Below are 19,380 nucleotides of genomic sequence, written 5' to 3'. Positions count from 1 at the left end.
CATTGAATTCCCCTGGCACTGGAGTAGGCAGATCTGAGCAGCTATGTTGGTGCTGGGAATAGAGTCTAGGTTCTCTGGAAGAGCAGCGGTGCATAAACTGCCGAGCCCTTTCTCAGCTCCTTCACATAACTCTTTTATGTTTTTGTTTTTCTGGGGAAGTGCCTTTTTGAGACAGGGTTTCTCTGTGTAGCCCTGGCTGTCCTGAAACTCACACTGTAGACCAGGCTAGCCTCAACATAAGAGATCTACTTGCCTCTGATTCCAAATTGCTAGGATTAATGGCTTGTGCCACCATCACCAGGATCTCACTTTAATCTTTAATTCTTATATTTGTATGTTTTGACAAAGTTTGAATTTTCTTAAACTCTTTAACTTTAATGGGTCTCAAATTCATGAAGTTTACCTTTTGTATTTCTATTTTTTGAAATTATAGTAGTAATTGATAATATATCATTTATTAATACCTGTTAAGCCATGGTTTTGATTTCTTTCACTTAAATTTATTGTACTAATACAGTAAAAGTGGAAATTATTGCTTATCATTCAGTCTGAAGTCACTGGGCCTTCTTTGGGAGTCACCAGTACGAGAGCGTAGCTAACATCAGTGAGAAGATACCTGCATGTCACACTGTCTGCTGAGCTCACAGGAACCTTTGTCTCTTTAATTTAAACATCGAATGAGTAATGAGTTTACTGGGATTGTCTTGATAATTTTACAATATTTGTGTTTTATAAGCTTTGAATAATTTACAGAAAATCTATAGATATACTTTTATTTGACCTACTTTTTGTTTTTCTTTAGAGTATAGATTTGGATATGAAGCAAGATTGTAGTCAACTGGTAGAAAGAATAAATGTCTTCAAAACAGCCTTTAGTGAAAGTGAAGATGATGAAAGGTAAACTGCAGAGACAGGGAGTGTGCAGCCATCAGGCATGCTTGCCACCTGCTCATCACATGCTTGCCACATGCTTGTCACATGCTTGCCACATGCTTGTCACATACTTGCCACATGCTTGCCACATGCTTGTCTATGCTTGTTGTGTGCAAGGCTTGGATTTAATACCTAGTGCCAAAATAAAATGAACCCCAAATTTCTTTTACTTTGATACTTGTAATGTTCCTATACTTGATATACTTCCTTTAAACAAGTCTGTGTTTATTCACATAGGGAATTATTTTATTCAATGAAAGTAGCTTGATAAATATAAAATTTATAAAATTTCAGTCTAGTAGAAGAAAGTAAGACATGTTTGCCAGGACCTCAGCTGATCACTAAGGTACATTGCTGTTTAAGATACACTCAAGCTACATAATTTTTTTGGGGCAGCCTGGACTACATAGTTAAGCATTTGTTTCACAATTACAAAAAACTGGGTCTCACACGCACCTGCAGTCCTCTGCCTAAGGAAACGACAGCGGGAGGATTGTGAGTTCAAGACCAACCTGGGCTGAATAAAGAATTCCTGTCATATTCTCTTTAAAAATAAAGATAAAGAAAATAGAATCTGAGCATTGGCTAAATGTTGGACTATAATTGGTAATCGTTAGCTCTTCAGCTGTGACAGGGATCCTGTGTATGGACATATAGTTAAAGCACACTGTCAGTTTCTTCAAAATCAAATTCAATGAGGTCTGCTAGGAGTCTAAACAAAAGTAGATTGGCCATTACTAGCAGATTGTTTAAGCTGTGGTTTTGGTTGATTGCATCATTTATCCTACTTTTGAATGTGGTAGAATTTCTTCTACAGTAGGTGACATTCTTTGGGGACAACAATTTAAATACTTCTATATTGGCGACATGTATGTAATGTTTGCACTAAGTAGGCAATGACTGCACCAAGTGGCTCACCAGGGCAACAGAGCAAGTTCCAGGAACCTTGTCACCATACATCCCCAAAGGGAAAAAAATGAAAAAAAGAAAACCCAAAACATTACTAAATATAACAAATATTATAGCTGTCTAAATATAAAAATATACATGTACTTTGTATATAACTAAAATTTTTATTATGAAATTTAAATATTTTTTATTTCACTTTTTTCTTTTTAATTGTATGTCTGTGGGTATGTATAAGCACAGGTACTACCCTCAAAGGCCAGAAGAGGGCGTCAGATCCACTGGAGCTGGTGTTATAGGTGGTTAGTAGCCCCTGATGTGGATGCTAGGAACCAAACTCAGGCTCTCTGAGAGAGCAGCAAATACTCTTAGCTTTTACGCCATTCCTCTAGCCCAAATATTTTAATCTTAAATGAAGGAAATGTGAGTTAGGAGAGTATCCTGTACCACTCAGAAGTTACTACGCCTGTAATCTGAGTTCAATCCCAGAAATTCGCATGGTGAAAAGTGAAAACCACTCCTGCAAGTTGTTATCTGACCTCTTTATTGGTCACACAAACAAAGAGATGTAAGGAAGGGAGGTGTCTAATGCACCCTATCTTTGCACCCCAAAGAAAGCAGAGGTTATATGAAGTTGGTGACTGAACTTGTACATGAATATTTACATGAGTTACATAAAAGCTCTTACTTTTGTCTTTATAGTAGACCAGCAGTTGCATTAATTCGAAAGTTAATAGCTGTACTGGAATCAATTGAACGACTACCTCTCCATTTGTATGATACACCAGGATCCACATATAACCTCCAGGTAAGTAAGAAACATGGCTGTTAGAACCAAGTGTATGTAGGAATGATGATAGGCTTTGCTTTTATTTAAAAAAAAAACTTTCATATCGGATTAAGGAAAATTTCATTTTAATCTTTAAGATTCTAGTTTAAATAACGTGATATTTTAAGAAAGTTTTATATGTATGAATGTTTTATTTAAATGCACTTCATGTATGCAGTACCAGAGGAGGCTAGAAGATGGCATTGAATCTCCTGAAACTAGGATCATGGATGGCTGCGAGCTGCCGTGTGGGTGTTGGGAACTGGAACTAGAACAAATGCTCTTAGCTATTGAACCATCTCTATCCCATTTGATTTTTTAAATTGACCTTGTAAAGGCTCTTATATGTGTTATTTCAAATATGCTTTGTATGATCATATTATATATTACATTTAATAAACATTATAAGTAAGTTACATTTTATAGACTAAGTATTTTTAAAGTTGAAAAATCAAGATAAAAGATTCAAAATTATAAGTTGAGTTTAGTCTTAGTGCAGTTGCACTATTATAAGAAAAAATAGATACTATATACAGTTTTGGGGCCTGAGCATTTGTATATAATGGCATCAGCAGGTGCGTCTAATTTACAGCTTCCTCTAACCATGTGTTTGAATGCTAAAGAGAAAGGCTACTTTAGTAGGTTTTTATCTTTTGTTGGTGGTGGTGGTACTTCCTTTTGAGATAAGGTTTCTCACTCTATGGTCCTGGCTAGCCTGGAGCTCAAGGAGATCACTTGCCTCTCTCATACTGGGTACACAGCCATGAGTCACCATGTTCACCTTCCTTTTTCTCACTAATTTTTGAGGGCTGTACCCCTGGACTTAATCACCTTCCAGAGTTCTACTTACACATTTAGACTATAGTCTCTATCAGGTCTTTTCAGTGCATATTTGTGTTAAGATATAGAAAAAGAAAAATTGAAAATATTTTTAAACAGGGAGGTTTAGGTTTTGATTTTAATTTGAGACTTGAGTCTCATATTGTTAATGATTCTTCAAACTCACTATATAGTTGAGAATGACCTTGAACTCTCCCAACCCCATGAGTTCAAATTAAATTTTTTCATTTATTTGTAGTTTTTCTGTGTAGCCCTGGCTGCCCTGGAACTCACTTTGTAGGCAAGGTTGGCCTTGAAACTCAGAGATTCACCTACCTCTGCCTCCTGAGTGCTGGGATTAAAGATACATGCCTCCATCACTGCCTAGCTTCTAGTTAAACTCTTAAAACATTGTATTAGAATTTTTTTTACTTTATACATTAATTCATTTTATTTTGATCAAATGCCTTCTCTTTACCTCCCCTTACTCCTCCTGGGCCCCTTCCTTGTATCTCCTGATTTCATGTCAGATACAAGATATAGATAAAAAACCTACTGCAAGTAGTTAGGTTTACCTGCATGTATGTCCTTAGAGAACTGTCCACTATAACATAGGCAGACTACCAGCAGCTCTATCCCGGAGGAAAACTGACATCTCCCAATAGCTGTTGACAGTCTGTAGTCTGGCAACTAGGAGTAGGGCCTTGTGAGCTCCCACTCCACGCTGCAGTAGTGACTAGATTGATCTCTGTGCATGCATTATGGAGGCAACCACAGTTGCTGTCAGCTCATGAGTATAACTGCCTGTCATGTCCAGAAGCATCTTTCATTAGTTCATCCTGACCTATGGCTTTTACACTCTTCTACCTCTGTTCCTCAGTGTTTACCGATGTATCATTTGGGGACCTTAATGATCTGTGGTTCTTTGTATTAACCTCTGACCACTGCAAAGTAAGTTTCTTTGAGGAAGAGAGAGTGCTGGATGGAGCCCTGAGTGCTTTGAACTCTTTATCTTCCTATGTCCATCAAATGCTTGGGTTGTAGGTGTGTCAGCATGCTCAGCCTCCTCACAGCTTTCTGTATCGTTGGTTAGAGCCTTCAAAAGCCTTTCTGTTCTTACTAATCACGTGCTTTTATGACCTGGTTTTAGACGTATAGCTAGAGATATGATATATCCCAATAATTCATTCCATTCTTTTGCTAATAGTCAAGATCTAGATATGGCAAAACAAAAACCCCAAACAACAACAAAACCACATTTTACTGCTGATACCCCAGCTACAATCTATATCATTTACTCTGTAGATTGACTTTGTATTATCTACAAGGTCCTTTATTTAACTTATTCTATATGGAATAGTTACTGTGTATAAAATGGTTTCTTTTAAATTTGGCATTTAATAATCAGCTAATGGTTTACTTTGTCAAAGCAGGGTCTACTCAGTTCTAGTGAAGTTTTTGTGACTGCCAAATCTGGTTACATAGTGAGATCCTATTTAAAAAAGCAAATAAAAAAACAAAGCAAAACAAAAAAACCCCACCAAAACCCAACCAAACCCAACCAAAAACCAAACAAGCAAAACTCACCTAAGTTGCTAAAGCCACTAGAGTCCAGCACTACAAAGCTCATCCATCCAGGGCGTCTCTGTGTTATAAACATACTGAAAAAGATATGGAGGGCTACTTTGTGTTTCAGGTAGACCATTTATAGGAACAAAGATATTGATCCATTGATTTTTGGCCTTATCCTTGTTGAGTGTATTGGAGGATAGTATCAAAGACTAGAAACTCACTTCCTCAAATCTATGTAGGATTACTAATGTCTTCAAATAATTTCTATGTGTATAAGTATTGTGTCTGCATCTATTTGTACACTGTGTATTTCTGATGCCAGCTGAAACCAAAGGAGGGTGTTGGACCCCCTGAAACTGGAGCTGAAGATAAGGTTGTAAGCTGCGTGTAGATGCTGGGAACAAATCCCGGTCCCTTGGAAGAGCAGAAAGTGGTCTTAAAGACTGGGCCATCTCTTTAGCCTCCCAGTGTCTTTTATTTTACACTCATTTAGTGCTTTTGTTTTTGTTTGTTGGTTTATTTGATTTTGAGACAGGGTTTCATACAACCCAGACTGGCCTTGAATTCCATAATGTAGGTATGGGTGACCTTGAACTCTCAAATCTTCCTTCTCCTCCCAAGGATTAGGATCACAATTCTGAGCCACCATGTTGGGTTTCTGTGGTGCTAGGATTGAACCCAGGGCAGGTAGTCTGTTGGATGAATTACATCTCTAGCCATATGTACAGTTTCACTTCAAAAATTGGTATAAAACCCAAAGAAGCAAGGTCAGAAATGTGCCAAATGCCTAATTAAATACTTAGCAATGTTTCTGTAGGAATTAAGAATATGCAGAAATAAAACTTACTGAACTTGGTTACATGCTAAAATGTATCAGGTGAAAAATTATCTTCATTTTTAAGTTTATTAGAATCTAGTATTTTAGATAATTTCTATTGCTGTGATAAAATCCACTAATCAAAAGCATATTAGGGGGGAAAGAAGTTAACTGACTACAGTTCCAGATTGTAGTTGTCTTAGGGTTTCCATTGCTGTGAAGAGATAATATGACCAAGGTAAGTCTCATAAAGGACACCATTTAATTGGGGCTGACATACAGGTTCAGAGGTTTATTCCGTTATCATCAAGGCAGGAAGCAAAGCAGACATAGTGATCGAGAGGGAACTGAGAGTTCTACATCTTGATCCAACTGCAGCCAGATGACTGTCTCCCAGGCAGCTAGGAGGAGGGTCTCAAAGCCCACTCCCACTGTCACACACTTCCTCTAACAAAGCCACACCTACTCCAGCAAGGCCATACCTCCTAATAGTGCCATTCTCTGAGCCAAGTATATTCAAACCACCATAACAGTCCACCATTGTGGGGCAGTCACAGAAGCAGGAGCTTGAGACAAATCACATCATAGTCAGGAGCAGAGAAAATGTGCCCATGCTGCCTGATTGCTTGTTCAGGTAGCTTTCTTCACTCTTGAAATCTGGCTACATTTCTTCTTGAAACTGGCTAGATCTACAATTAAGACAAGTCTACAGGACAAACTGATCTAGACCTCTCAGTGGAGGCTCTCCTCATATGTGATTCTAAATTCTAGAATGTAATGTAAGCTAGCTGACAGTTAAAACTAACTTTTTGGGCTTGAGAGATGGCAGGTAAAGGCATTTGCAACCAAGCCTGAGGACCTGAGTTCAATCCCCAGGACCCACGTATAAAAGGAGAGAACTGATTTCTGCAGTTGTTTTCTGACTGCCACATTTCCCATCCCACCCCAACTAAATAAATAAAGTATGATAAGAGTATTTAAAAAGAAAACAACCAAAAACCTGACTTCTATAGCCAGTGAGTACTTGCTGCCAAGCTTGACTTTTAGACCTAGCATGGTGAAGGAGAGGCTAAGTCCTATGCATTGTTCTCATAATTTCTACTTGTGCAAATGTGCACTTACACACACACACACACACACACACACACGAGCGCTCGTGTGTGTGTGTGTGTGTGTGTGTGTGTGTGTGTGTGTGTGTGTGCAAATAATAGGAGATACACATTTATGAAAGGTTTATTATATGTTATTGCTTCAAAGGAATAAGTTGATTAGGTACTTAAAGAAATTTCACTAATTTATGACTTGTTAGCTATATATTTCTGTGAAAGCATTTCATTTATTTTTGGGTTTTTGTGGGGGTGGGGTAGGGTCTCATTTTGACTGTCCTGAAACTCAGTATGCAGATGAGGCTGGCTTCAAACTCACAGATACTCACCTGCTTCTCCTTCCCAAGCGTTAGGATTAAGGGCTTGTGCTACCAATCCTGGCTCACCTGAGAAAGTACTTTATAATTTCACTTAAAGTATGTATGTTTAGAGTTTGGAAATTCTAGCGAGTTAACTTGTTTCTTTATAACCAATGCCAGTCACTGAACCTTTTTACAAGCCATGTGGAAACATTTATTGATTTAATTCCTTATGTTATTTTTTATTTTTTTGAGACCAGGTTTTACAGGTCACTCAGACTGCCTTCAAACTTGTGGCAGTTCTGCCTCAGTCTCCCAACTGTTGGTATTGCAGATATGCCACCACACTTGGTTTTATCCTGGTTTATATGGTGGCTTTACTTTATAATAATCTCAGTTGTTTGTGTTTATGTTGATGAATAATTTTTACAATAATAACAAAACAAGGTCTTCTCTGAAGAATGTTGTTCATTTTTTTATAGATACTTACAAGAAGATTACGCTTTCGGTTGGAACGTGCACCTGGTGAAACTGCACTAATAGACCGGACAGGCAGGATGCTGAAGATGGAACCCTTAGCTACAGTTGAATCTCTGGAACAGTATCTGCTGAAAATGGTGAGCTCTGTGTGGCAGGGCTTCATGAAATAGGAGTTCCCTGTGTTACTTTAACCCTTTGTAGAAAGTCACATAAATGTATATCCAGAGGTATGGTAATTCTGCTTTTAGAAATCTGTTTTAGAAAACATGTCTTAACAATATCTTCAACATAAGGGTATTTATTAATGTATTAATGTTCATTTAATGTTGAAATAGTAGGCAAAAATCTTAGTACCATTCAATAAAGATATTGCTACTTACAGGAGTAGGCAATCTCTTTTTCAGGAAATCTGTATTAGCATTATATTGTTTTGCTAATATAATAGCCGGGGTATCTTGCACTTGCTAAGTATGCAGCTGAGTTGTCTTTGAACTCTCTGGTTCTCCTGCTTCACCTCTTGCCTGCTGCTCTTACAGAAACAAACCACCATTCCCATCTTAAAATGTTGTATTGAAAACGTAGTAAATTATACTTGCGAGTCACTGCACCTAAGTTTTTAGTTTTAATAAAGAATTACAGTTATTTTAATTTGAATATTATATAGCTTTAAAGGTATTTGAAGATGAGTGATAATAGAAAATGTTTTTGTTGACTATAATGATATTATTTTATGATCAACTCTATTTTTCTATTAAAATATGTGAGAAGTACTCTGGCTAAATGTGTGTATCGGTGATGTTTGTAGCACATGGAAAGCTCTGGGTGTGCCTCTCTAGCATTGCAACAAAGCAAAACAAATACAGGCAAACAGTGTTGCTGTTAGCAAAGCTCTTTGGTCATGGGATATTTATTTATTTATTTATTTAGTATAGTCTTCAAGTGTTTAATTCTTGGCTAGATGATTATTTTAAAAATATTTATATGTCATAACACAATTGACATTTAAACGGTTGGAAAGGGTGGGTTAATGGTCTTTAAAACAGAGTTCTTCAGTGGAAGCCTTCTGTGTTTACTTTGGCTTAGGTAGCCAAGCAGTGGTACGACTTTGACCGCTCCTCATTTGTTTTTGTTCGAAAATTAAGAGAAGGCCAAAATTTTATATTTCGGCACCAGCATGATTTTGATGAAAATGGAATCATTTACTGGATTGGAACAAATGCAAAGTAAGTTATTTCATTTAAGTTAAAGTGACAATGCTTACCTGGGAAAATTTTCAGTTAGTAGAATAATTAGATGTTCACTGAACATTCTTCTACTTAATGAATTTAACTTATGTGTTAAATTTAAGATTATACCCCAGGTTGGCCTCAGCTTGCTATGTAGCCCAGGGTGATGTTGATCCTAATTATTGCTCTCCATCACCTTGATTAAGAGGTGTACTGCCATTCTCAGTTTATGACTTGGAATTAAGAACTAATACGAACAGATGCAAATCGCCTTTACCCGATTTCTTCTTGGTTTTTGTTTTTTTAATTTAAAATGTTTTTTTTTTTTTTGTGTAGAACTGCATATGAATGGGTGAATCCTGCAGCTTATGGACTTGTAGTTGTAACATCATCAGAAGGAAGAAATCTGCCCTATGGCCGCTTGGAAGACATACTAAGTCGAGATAATTCAGCTTTAAATTGTCACAGCAACGATGATAAAAATGCCTGGTTTGCCATAGATCTGGGTGTCTGGGTAATACCATCAGCATACACACTTCGTCATGCTCGTGGCTATGGAAGGTCTGCACTGAGAAACTGGGTTTTCCAGGTATCCAAAGATGGACAGAACTGGACTTCTTTGTATACCCATGTTGATGACTGCAGTCTCAATGAACCAGGGTTAGTTGAGGAGTCTTTGAAAATTGGGGAAATCCATAAAGAGCCGTGGTTATTTTATGATTGTATATTATAGAGCTCTGTTTTTTAAAATACTGAAATAAGATATTTTTTCTAAAAACAAATCACTTGATATATAGTTTAGGCATTGAAACTTAGAAATAACTGGTTTTACTGAATGAAAAAGATCAGATTGAGGCCAGCCAGGTAGCAGTGAGGTAAAGGCATTTGTTGTCCAGGATGATAATCTGAGTTTGAGTTCTCATGGTGAACAGAGAGAGCCAACTCCTACAAGCTCTTTTTCAACAGATATATGTCCTTGGACATGTGCTCCCATGTACGTACACACACACACACACACGCACACGCACATGCACTCACACACTAGCAGCTGGAGAGCTCTTCAGAGAATTTGGGGTTTGATTCTCAGAACCCACATGGCAGCTTATAACATTGTTTATCTTTATTCTCCGGATTATTCTTGGGATCTGACATCCTCTTCTGGTCTCTGAGGATGCTGCATGCACATAGTGCATATACAGGCAGCCACAACATGCTTAAAATAACATTTTAATATAAAAATAGAAATTAAATAAAATACAATGTCTAAGTGCTCCCCACGAAAATGTAATCATCATGTAATGGAACAAGATGAACAAATGTTCAACTTAGTAGTAGTTATTTGTTGTACCAATATGACTAATTGAAAACTTTCTTGTTTTTATGAATTCTTAATTTTTTTCCGTAGGTGTAGGTATGAATTTTGTATGTGTGGTACTATGAATTGAGCAGAAGACTTGTTATATAACTTGGCTATAATCCCAGCCAGTATATCTTTTTTTTCACAATTAGATTAAAGAAATTATTTCTTCTAAATGGATTTCCATATTTTCTATAGCATGAAAGAAAGTGGTGTTATTGTTAGGGTTAATAAGCAAAGTTTTTGAGTTTTAAAGTTAAAAAATTTAATACTTTTAAAATGGCAAGGATTTACAAAGAAATCTCATTTTAAAAGTACTTCTTTTCCTTTTAAACATTTTGCATTAATCAAATCATTTGACACTGTAAAGAAATATTTTTTAAATCTCATTTTTAATGTGTTATTTATTTTTGTAATCAATTTGTTTTGTTTGTTTGTTTGTTTGTTGAGATAAAGTCTCACTGTGCAGCCCTGGATGGCGTGGAACTCAGTCTGTATTCCAGGCTGGCCTTGAACTTATGGCCCTCTAGCTGCCTCTTTTTCCTGGGTGCTTGGATTAAAGGCATACAGCATCATGCCTGGCTTTTCGATTTTTTGTAATAGAATTTTAAGTGGCACTTAAGGGTATGTTCTTTTTTCTAAAGTTTGTTATTGTTATTAAAAAGATGTTCTTGCTCTGTCTTTTTTCATGTTTTTTTTAAAATCATTTTAAAACACTTTTTGTCTAATGCATTTACAGGTCAACTGCAACGTGGCCACTTGACCCAGCAAAGGATGAAAAACAAGGGTGGCGGCATGTGAGGCTGAAGCAGATGGGGAAGAACGCGAGTGGACAGACACACTACCTCTCGCTCTCTGGCTTTGAACTCTATGGCACTGTAAATGGCGTGTGTGAAGACCAACTAGGTAATGAAAGGACATGAGGCCTCTCTGACTTTCTACAGCTGTTTAGTAGACTGTTAAGTGACTTGGTTTATGTTCTATCATTCTGATCTCATAGGGAAAGCAGCTAAAGAAGCAGAGGCTAATCTTAGAAGGCAGAGGCGCTTGGTGCGTTCTCAGGTCCTGAAGTACATGGTTCCAGGAGCACGTGTTATCAGAGGACTTGATTGGAAGTGGCGGGATCAGGATGGCAGCCCGCAGGGAGAAGGCACTGTCACAGGAGAGCTGCACAACGGTGAGGAGGTGTCAGCACCTGCTGTGGAGCATGTGTCTTCCTTTTGTCTTTGGATACTTTGTAAATTGTGTAAATATAGCAGACCTTTTTAGGAGAACTAATAATGACTTCACATTAAAATGAAAAGAGCTGGAAGTAGTGGCATCTGTAATCTCAGCAGCTGGAGGCAGAGGCAGTAAATCTCTCTGAGTAACAGTTCCAGGCCAATCAGAGCTTCATGGTTAAGACCCTTTCTAAAAAGTTAACAACAAATTTACTTAAAATAAATAATTAAAATAAAACAAAATCTTGGATTTGGACTAGAATCAATTTGCTAATATTGTAAAGTGATTATTGAGCTAATATAAAGTATTTCAAGATATATTCTCTTTTTTCTTAGTGTATTGTTCTCAAGTTACCATTAATTTCATATATAAATTTCATGGTAATTTCAGAATTTAGGCAGTGCCTTTTTACTGTACTAAAGACATAGAGAAGAGAAAGGATTAGTGCTCAGTTATTTTTCTACAGAGTAAGGAATAAGGAATATTTTCTTGATCTCTTAGATTATTACAGTCTACCAGGCTCTGGAGGGGATTTAAATTTTTTTTTGTAGTAGGGCTTATTTTACAAAAAGGTAAATCCATTTTAATCTTTGTGCTGTAGATTTTAGCAAAAGTTCTTACCCAAAAATAAGCTACTGTTAACTCCCACAGCAGCTGTCCTGGCTATTATTTTGGAACATTTACAAGGCTTACTTAGAAGCAGGTAATTTGCTTGAATCATAGTAAGTTCTTCCTTATCAATTGTACTGAGCATTAAAACTGTAAAATGTTTATATTCTTGTTTTCTAATAGTTAAAGAGCTATAATAAAAATTGTAGGGCTGGGATTATGCTCAGTTGGTAGAGTGCTTGCTCTATGTATATGAAGCTGGGTTTGAGTCCCACTGTATAAATCCTGGCCTGGAGCTGTTCCTAGGCTAGAGGCCTGTCTCTAAAACATAGTTAAAGGGAGGTAGACCTTAGGAAAATAGTAGTTATTTTAATGCATTTATTTTTATATGGTTAAAAGCATTTCATTTAAATAGCTAATAAATTAGTAAATTCTATTAAAGTTCCAATTCCTTGAAAATTACCAAATTACTAAACAGATTTCTCATAGCATTGAACCCCAGTTGCAGACAACTAAAAACGTATACAAGTTTACAGTGAGATAAAATGTATACCAGCAATGGTTGAGATAAAAGAACATTCTAATAAAAATATTTTAAAATTTTAGGTGTCTTATTCTTGTTAATAAGTTCATATTCTGTCTTATAAATTGAAGAGTTTATCTTACATAGAGGATGGTAGCCAGTAATATGCGATACAGTTCATTTTCCTCTGGAAGGAGTCAGCTGAAACAACCACATATGAAATTAGACTTTTAATTTCAGAACCTAGAACTCAAGAAAGATACATGTTTCTGATCCTCCAAATGTTGAAATTCAGATTTAGCTTCAAACATGTCAGAGTTTTGAGTTTTCCAATACATTTCCTACCATAGGGAATCTTTACTAACTCTGACATTATTTACGTTTGGAGCATAGCAATATTTTATATTTAGGTATAAATATGTTCACCTTTTAAAACTTTTTTCAAAGGTGATATAAACATTGTGCACTTTGTAGTATACTCTCACATTGCATCAGGCATATCCATTGCTCTTCTGAAGAGTCTGTGTGTCGGTAGAACTTCCCATTTATCTCATTATTCTACCAGACTGTAAAGGGACTTGATGGGCAAAACAAATACATGTTTATATTTAATAATATTCATGTATGTATAGTTTTGTCATTTGAGTATATATTGGTATCAATGCAGTACAAATCTCAGCTTTATTTGACACTGGGATATATTTTTGAACCTTTTTTATGCTTTTCTGTGTAGCAAAAGAGATAGTTAAATGTTGGTTCTTCAAAAATTATTGCAGCATACAAATACAAAACACATAATATGTTTATATTATCTATAATATGTATAATATTTAAGCTTATGTAGACTTGGAGCAGTCAGTTTTCCTTTCACATAACTTATGTGCAGGCGGCTCAGTGCTCCTGAGCCCCTTTATGAACGTGAACTTAGTGTGTGGTGGTTGTGTGGCAAGTTGGTCAGTGCTCAGGTATGCTGAAACCTACTTAAGCTCTTACAAGCTTAGTTCACTTCCACGTTGAAGTTTTTAGTGTGTGTTTACCCCTGGTTAGCTACCTTCTAACTAAAGTAAAACTGAATTTTCTATTAGCTTCCTTCATAGTCAGACTTTTTAAAAATTTTTTTGGTTTTAGAATTTTATTACCCTTTTCCAAAAACTAACATTTTTTTCACATATAAGTATAGATCAAGTATCTTTTAGTTTGTTACTAGCTTTAGTATATAAATTCTCAAGGAACTCAACTTGCTTTCAAATTTATTCTAAGGTATTTTTATGCTTACTCAAATCTAGTGAACTAAATTGTAAAATCAAGTAACCACTAAACTTTGAGAACACAATTGAAATGCCAACTTATTATTTTATTTGAGCTAGTAATGTAAAATTTCTATAAGTGACATAAGCTTGCTTTTTCTGTCATTTTTTAGAGTTTGGAAATTAATGGTTAATACTTCTTTCAAGAAGAAACATTTGATAATCATATAGTCATATTTAACAGTTCAAAAGTCTTTACTTGTTGAAATTTCATTAATTTTATTCTTTTATATCTAATATTGTTTCTGTAGTTGGAGATGTAGCTTAGTGGTAGATGCCTGCATGTGTCAGGCCTTAGAATTCACCAATTTTTAAAAGTTTTTTTTTTCCTTTTAACAGAATAGATGTAAATAATTACTTTTACAGTGTTTTTATATATCACTAGTTGGCCTGGTGGTGGTGGCACATGCCTTTATTTTCAGCACTTCGGAGGCAGAGGCAGGTGGATTTCTGAGTTCAAGGCCAGTCTGGTCTACAGAGTGAGTTCTAGGACAGCCAGGGCTACACAGAGAAATCCTGTCTTAAATAAAAGAAAAAAATTTACCAGACTTTGGCTGTCCAGAGATAAATCTAATAAAAGGAAGAATTTTAGTGCTATCCCAGAAACCTGTATATAGGGCATACTTCTTAATTTTATTATGTGCGAATTAAATAGTATAGATCTTCAGATAGACTAATATAATATCAAATAATATTTTAATTAATTTGAGTTCAAAGCTTATCTTTTAGTTGGCAAACCTATTGGTTAGTGATTAAGGGAAGTACAGTGCTGATGAAGCACTGATCCCATGTTGTGGAGCTACTGTCTAACGCTCCTCTCTGCTTTCTGCTGGGTCTCACAAACTCCTGTCCCTTTCCAGGCTGGATTGATGTCACCTGGGATGCTGGTGGCTCAAACTCTTACCGTATGGGCGCAGAAGGAAAATTTGACCTCAAGCTTGCACCAGGGTACGACCCTGATACAGTGGCATCACCCAAACCTGTTTCATCCACTGTTTCAGGCACAACGCAATCATGGAGCAGCTTGGTGAAAAACAACTGTCCAGACAAGACGTCTGCTGCTGCAGGCTCCTCAAGTAGAAAAGGAAGCAGCAGTTCTGTGTGTAGCGTGGCCAGTAGCAGCGACATCAGCTTGGGTTCGACCAAAACGGAACGGAGATCAGAAATTGTAATGGAACACAGTATAGTTTCAGGAGCTGATGTCCATGAACCAATTGTTGTTCTTTCATCTGCTGAAAACGTCCCTCAAACAGAAGTAGGGTCATCTTCCAGTGCAAGCACCAGCACCCTAACAGCGGAAACGGGAAGTGAAAATGCTGAAAGGAAGTTAGGACCTGATAGTTCTGTTCGAGCTCCTGGGGAGTCTAGTGCAATATCCATGGGAATTGTTAGCGTTAGCTCTCCTGATGTTAGTTCAGTATCTGAATTAACTAATAAGGAAGCAGCTTCACAACGACCCCTTAGCTCTTCAGCAAGTAACAGACTGTCCGTGAGCTCTCTGTTGGCAGCTGGGGCCCCTATGAGCTCTAGTGCAAGTGTACCTAACCTGTCCTCAAGAGAAACATCTAGCTTGGAGAGCTTTGTAAGGAGAGTGGCAAACATAGCACGGACTAATGCCACGAACAACATGAACCTAAGCCGAAGCAGCAGTGATAACAACACTAATACTTTGGGGAGGAATGTGATGAGCACCGCAAGTAAGTGAGCTTTTCCTTCTGGGACCCAATGCCTCCCTTCTGAGGGACCCCCAGGAAGTCCTGTTGCTCAGTTCTGGCTACATACAGCCTTTAGCTGATGCTAGCCATGTCAGACAACCTACACCAGACACAGCACCTAGGATCTGTGAAGTCAAGTTCTGAAGAATCTAGTGTAAGAGGTCAGAGTAGCTTGCATTTACAATAAATGGTTAAACAACATTACAGGACAAGTTAGATAGTGTTAAGTGTTAAATAGTCATGTTTCTGTGGCAAGCTTTCATTTAGCTCTATGTTTGGGGAGCTCTATGTTTGAGATTCTGAATACCATCTACGTCTAATTTTAAGTTATTAATGGGTCAAAACAATTCCCATAAAAACTACAGTAAAATTATACCTGTTCTTTGTTTTTTTTTGTGAAAACTAGGATTTAAATGTTTTGAAGATAATTAACATTTTTAAAAACAGTAAATTTTAGTTGGTTTTCAGTTTGGTTCCCAAAGTTGTTGCTGTTCAATGTTTTCATTCTTAATGTGTTTCATGAAAAAAAATTTATATCTTGATTCTTTTTTTCTAAGGTTCCTTCAGTACTTTGTATTTAACTGATTTGCTTCATTTTTATTTTAGCTTCTCCTCTTATGGGTGCTCAGAGTTTCCCTAATTTGACCACACCTGGTACTACATCGACAGTGACAATGTCAACATCAAGTGTTACTAGCAGCAGCAATGTTGCTACGGCAACCACAGTTTTATCAGTGGGTCAGTCATTAAGTAATACTTTAACCACCAGCCTCACATCAACGTCTAGTGAGAGTGACACAGGCCAGGAAGCAGAATATTCCTTATATGGTAAGTTACAGGTTAAAGTTTATTAAAAATCCAATCCATTCATTCATCCACCCATACATACATATCTAACATTGTGCTTTATCATTGGAATTCTTGGTGGGGAATGGAGTTTGAGGTGCGGTCTTGCTTTGTAGCCTTAGCTGGCTATATAGATCTCATTGTATAGACCTGACTGGCTTCAGATCCACCTGTCTCTGCCTCCTGAATGCTGGTTTAAAGGTGTGCACCACTATGTTTGTCCATTCTTATATTTTTAACTTTTTATATAAAATGATAAAGTGTACAAAATGGAAAAACTCCATGATGTAGAGGAGAATTAAAAATTATCTGATTATAGGGACTAGAAAGATGGCTCAGCGGTTAAGAGCACCTGTTGGTCTTAACAGAGGACCCAGGTTTTATTTAGTGGTTTACAACCATCCATCACTCCAGTTTCAAGGGACCCAACATTCTTCTGACTTTTAAGGATATAACATGGATGTAATATGGGCAAAAAAAAAAAAAAAAAAAAATTATACACATAAAATGAGTTTTTAAAAACCTAAAGTATTTAATTATCAACAAAGTAGATATCTAAGAATATTCATATCTTCTGTTGCCTCCTGTCAATTATAAGTTTTTTGTTTAAGTTTTATTTTATGTATGTGAGTACACTGTTGCTGTCTTCAGACACACCAGAAAAGGGCATCAGATCTCATTACAGATAGTTGTGAGCCACCATGTGGGTGCTGGGAATTGAACTTAGGACTTCTGGAAGAGCAGTTGGTGCTCTTAGCCACTGAGTCATCTCTCCAGCCCCCACAGTTATAAGTTTTAATAACCATTTTAGCAAAGTATTTGGTACCTGTCAGTAAAACAAGAAGTATGGCAGAAGAGTACTTTTCGCAGGGTGGTACTTCTTATATACAATTATAGGACACTTTGGAAATAATTATGTGGCTGAATGGTTTGAGACAAGGTTTGGCTCTGTAATCTTGGTTAGCGTGAACTTACTGTGTAGGAAGAGCTGGCTGACCTTGAACTTGGGGTGGTCTTGATGCCTCTGTCTCTTGAGTACTGGGATTATAGGCATTTAGAAAATTCTGACGTTTTATCTTCATGCCTTCAATATAGTAGTCAGAGACAAAAAATTATTTGATTCTCTTAATGTTTTTAAAAGGAACTGGAGAGATGGCTCAGCAGTTACTAGCATTTGCTGCTATTTCAAAGGTCCTGGGTATAGTTCCCTGCACTCACACAGCAGCTCTCTACCATCTGGAATTCCAGAGGAACAAATGCCCTCTGCTGTTGCCTTCTGCTGACATTGGGCATGCGTGTGGCACATAACCATGCGTACATACAGGCTAAACAGTAATACACATTTTTAAAATGTGTTTAAAAAATTAGGTAGCTCTTTTAACAAACTAGAAAAAAAATGTAGACTACCTACCTTTCAAACCTGATCAGGTACATGCCTATGTATATAGGTTTGTTTGTTTTAAGCTAAAGGGAATTATGTTCTTTAGCTGTTTCTTTTACTTGGTACATTTGAAAGTATATCCCATTGCTTGATGTGTTCTACAACATAGGGAGTTACTACCCAATATTCTACTATGGGGTCATCATTATAAGTTACTTACTTTGTAGAATAGTTACAACTTTTTCCTACCCATAAGCAGGAATATACAATTTAGAATTGTATTGGTCTGGATTGCCTCAGGTTTGGTTCTTTAAAAGTAATTAACTTCCAAAAAAGTTTTTTTACCACCAAGATGAGTTGAAAGCCATGTTGCTTCCTGTCATTCTGGGATTTACCAGTCACTATAATGCACACATTGACTTTACAATATTAAAACATTTGCCTTTGAAATTAAGTAGATATCATGACTCTTCTACTAAGTTTTGATTAAAAGACTTTTGGTTTAAGGGTCTGTAAATGCAAATTGCTAAATAATTGTAGATAATCTGATGTTTTTAATCAATATGAATTTCTACCTTTGTTTAGTTCTAGTATTGAGTTTGTATTTCTCTTATACAGTTAGTAAAAACTTATCTTGTTTAATCTAATTATTCTGGGTTTTTGTTTTTTAGCTCTCAGAAAGATCAGCTTGTTAATGGCTTTATATAAACTTGACATATTTAAAATTATTATTATTATTTTTTTTGTATGAGTATATGTGAGTGTGTAGAGGTCAGAGAACAACTTCCAGGAGACAAATTTTCCCTTCTCTTGTGGCTTCTGGGGACTGAATTCGGGTTGTCAGGCTTATGTGGCAAGCATTTTTGACCTATTGAACCTTCTTGGTAGTCCTTGCTATGTTTTTTTTGTTGTTGTTGTTGTTGCTGTTTTTTGTTTTTTAAGATTTATTTTACGTATGTGAGTACACTGTACACTATCATTCTCTTCAAACACACCAGACAGGTGTCAGATCCCATTTTGGATGGTTGTGAGCCACCATGCAGTAGCTGGGAACTGAACTCAGGATATCTGGGAGAGCAGTTGTTACTCTTAACTGCTGAGCCATCTCTCCAGCCCTTTGTTATTTATTATTTTTATTTTTCCTTAAAGAGAATATATCTTACTGCATAGTTCAAGGTGGCTTTGAACTCATGATTCTGCTTCAGCCTACTGAATGCTCCTATTACAGGTATGCACTGTCACTGTAGCATGACCCAGTCTTCACTGGGAAAGTTATCCTAAGAAAGAAGATAAAGGGAAATCAAGATTACTGAATTTGGTTATGTATAATGTGAAAGATAGTATATGCTTATTCTGTAACAAATACATAGTATTCTTATGTAGTCATTATCATTAAATTACTTGCCATGTCTAAGCTTAATTCTTTTTGATTGG

At 36.6% G+C, this 19,380-nt stretch overlaps 1 protein-coding gene across 7 annotated transcripts in view; it reads left to right on the top strand.

Annotated features, from left to right (window-relative positions):
• The window catches only part of HECTD1 (HECT domain E3 ubiquitin protein ligase 1), an 83,810-nt gene that overhangs the window by 43,712 nt on the left and 20,718 nt on the right, over positions 1-19,380 (top strand). For 4 of the 7 annotated variants that reach the window (XM_080934539.1, XM_080934535.1, XM_080934538.1 and 1 more), the window contains exons 18-26: positions 803-897; positions 2,542-2,647; positions 7,764-7,898; positions 8,845-8,984; positions 9,324-9,647; positions 11,084-11,250; positions 11,345-11,521; positions 14,865-15,701; positions 16,326-16,547. In XM_080934539.1, the coding sequence (XP_080790665.1) occupies positions 803-897; positions 2,542-2,647; positions 7,764-7,898; positions 8,845-8,984; positions 9,324-9,647; positions 11,084-11,250; positions 11,345-11,521; positions 14,865-15,701; positions 16,326-16,547 (2,203 nt within the window). The remainder of the gene's footprint in view (positions 1-802; positions 898-2,541; positions 2,648-7,763; positions 7,899-8,844; positions 8,985-9,323; positions 9,648-11,083; positions 11,251-11,344; positions 11,522-14,864; positions 15,702-16,325; positions 16,548-19,380) is intronic. The other 3 variants (XM_080934537.1, XM_080934540.1, XM_080934536.1) reach the window with 1 other exon arrangement.

Source organism: Micromys minutus (genome assembly GCF_963924665.1).
Source record: "Micromys minutus genome assembly, chromosome: 1".
Lineage (NCBI taxonomy): Eukaryota > Metazoa > Chordata > Mammalia > Rodentia > Muridae > Micromys > Micromys minutus.
Note: the sequence above shows the minus strand (reverse complement) of the source record. Positions and strands in the feature narration are given on the sequence as shown.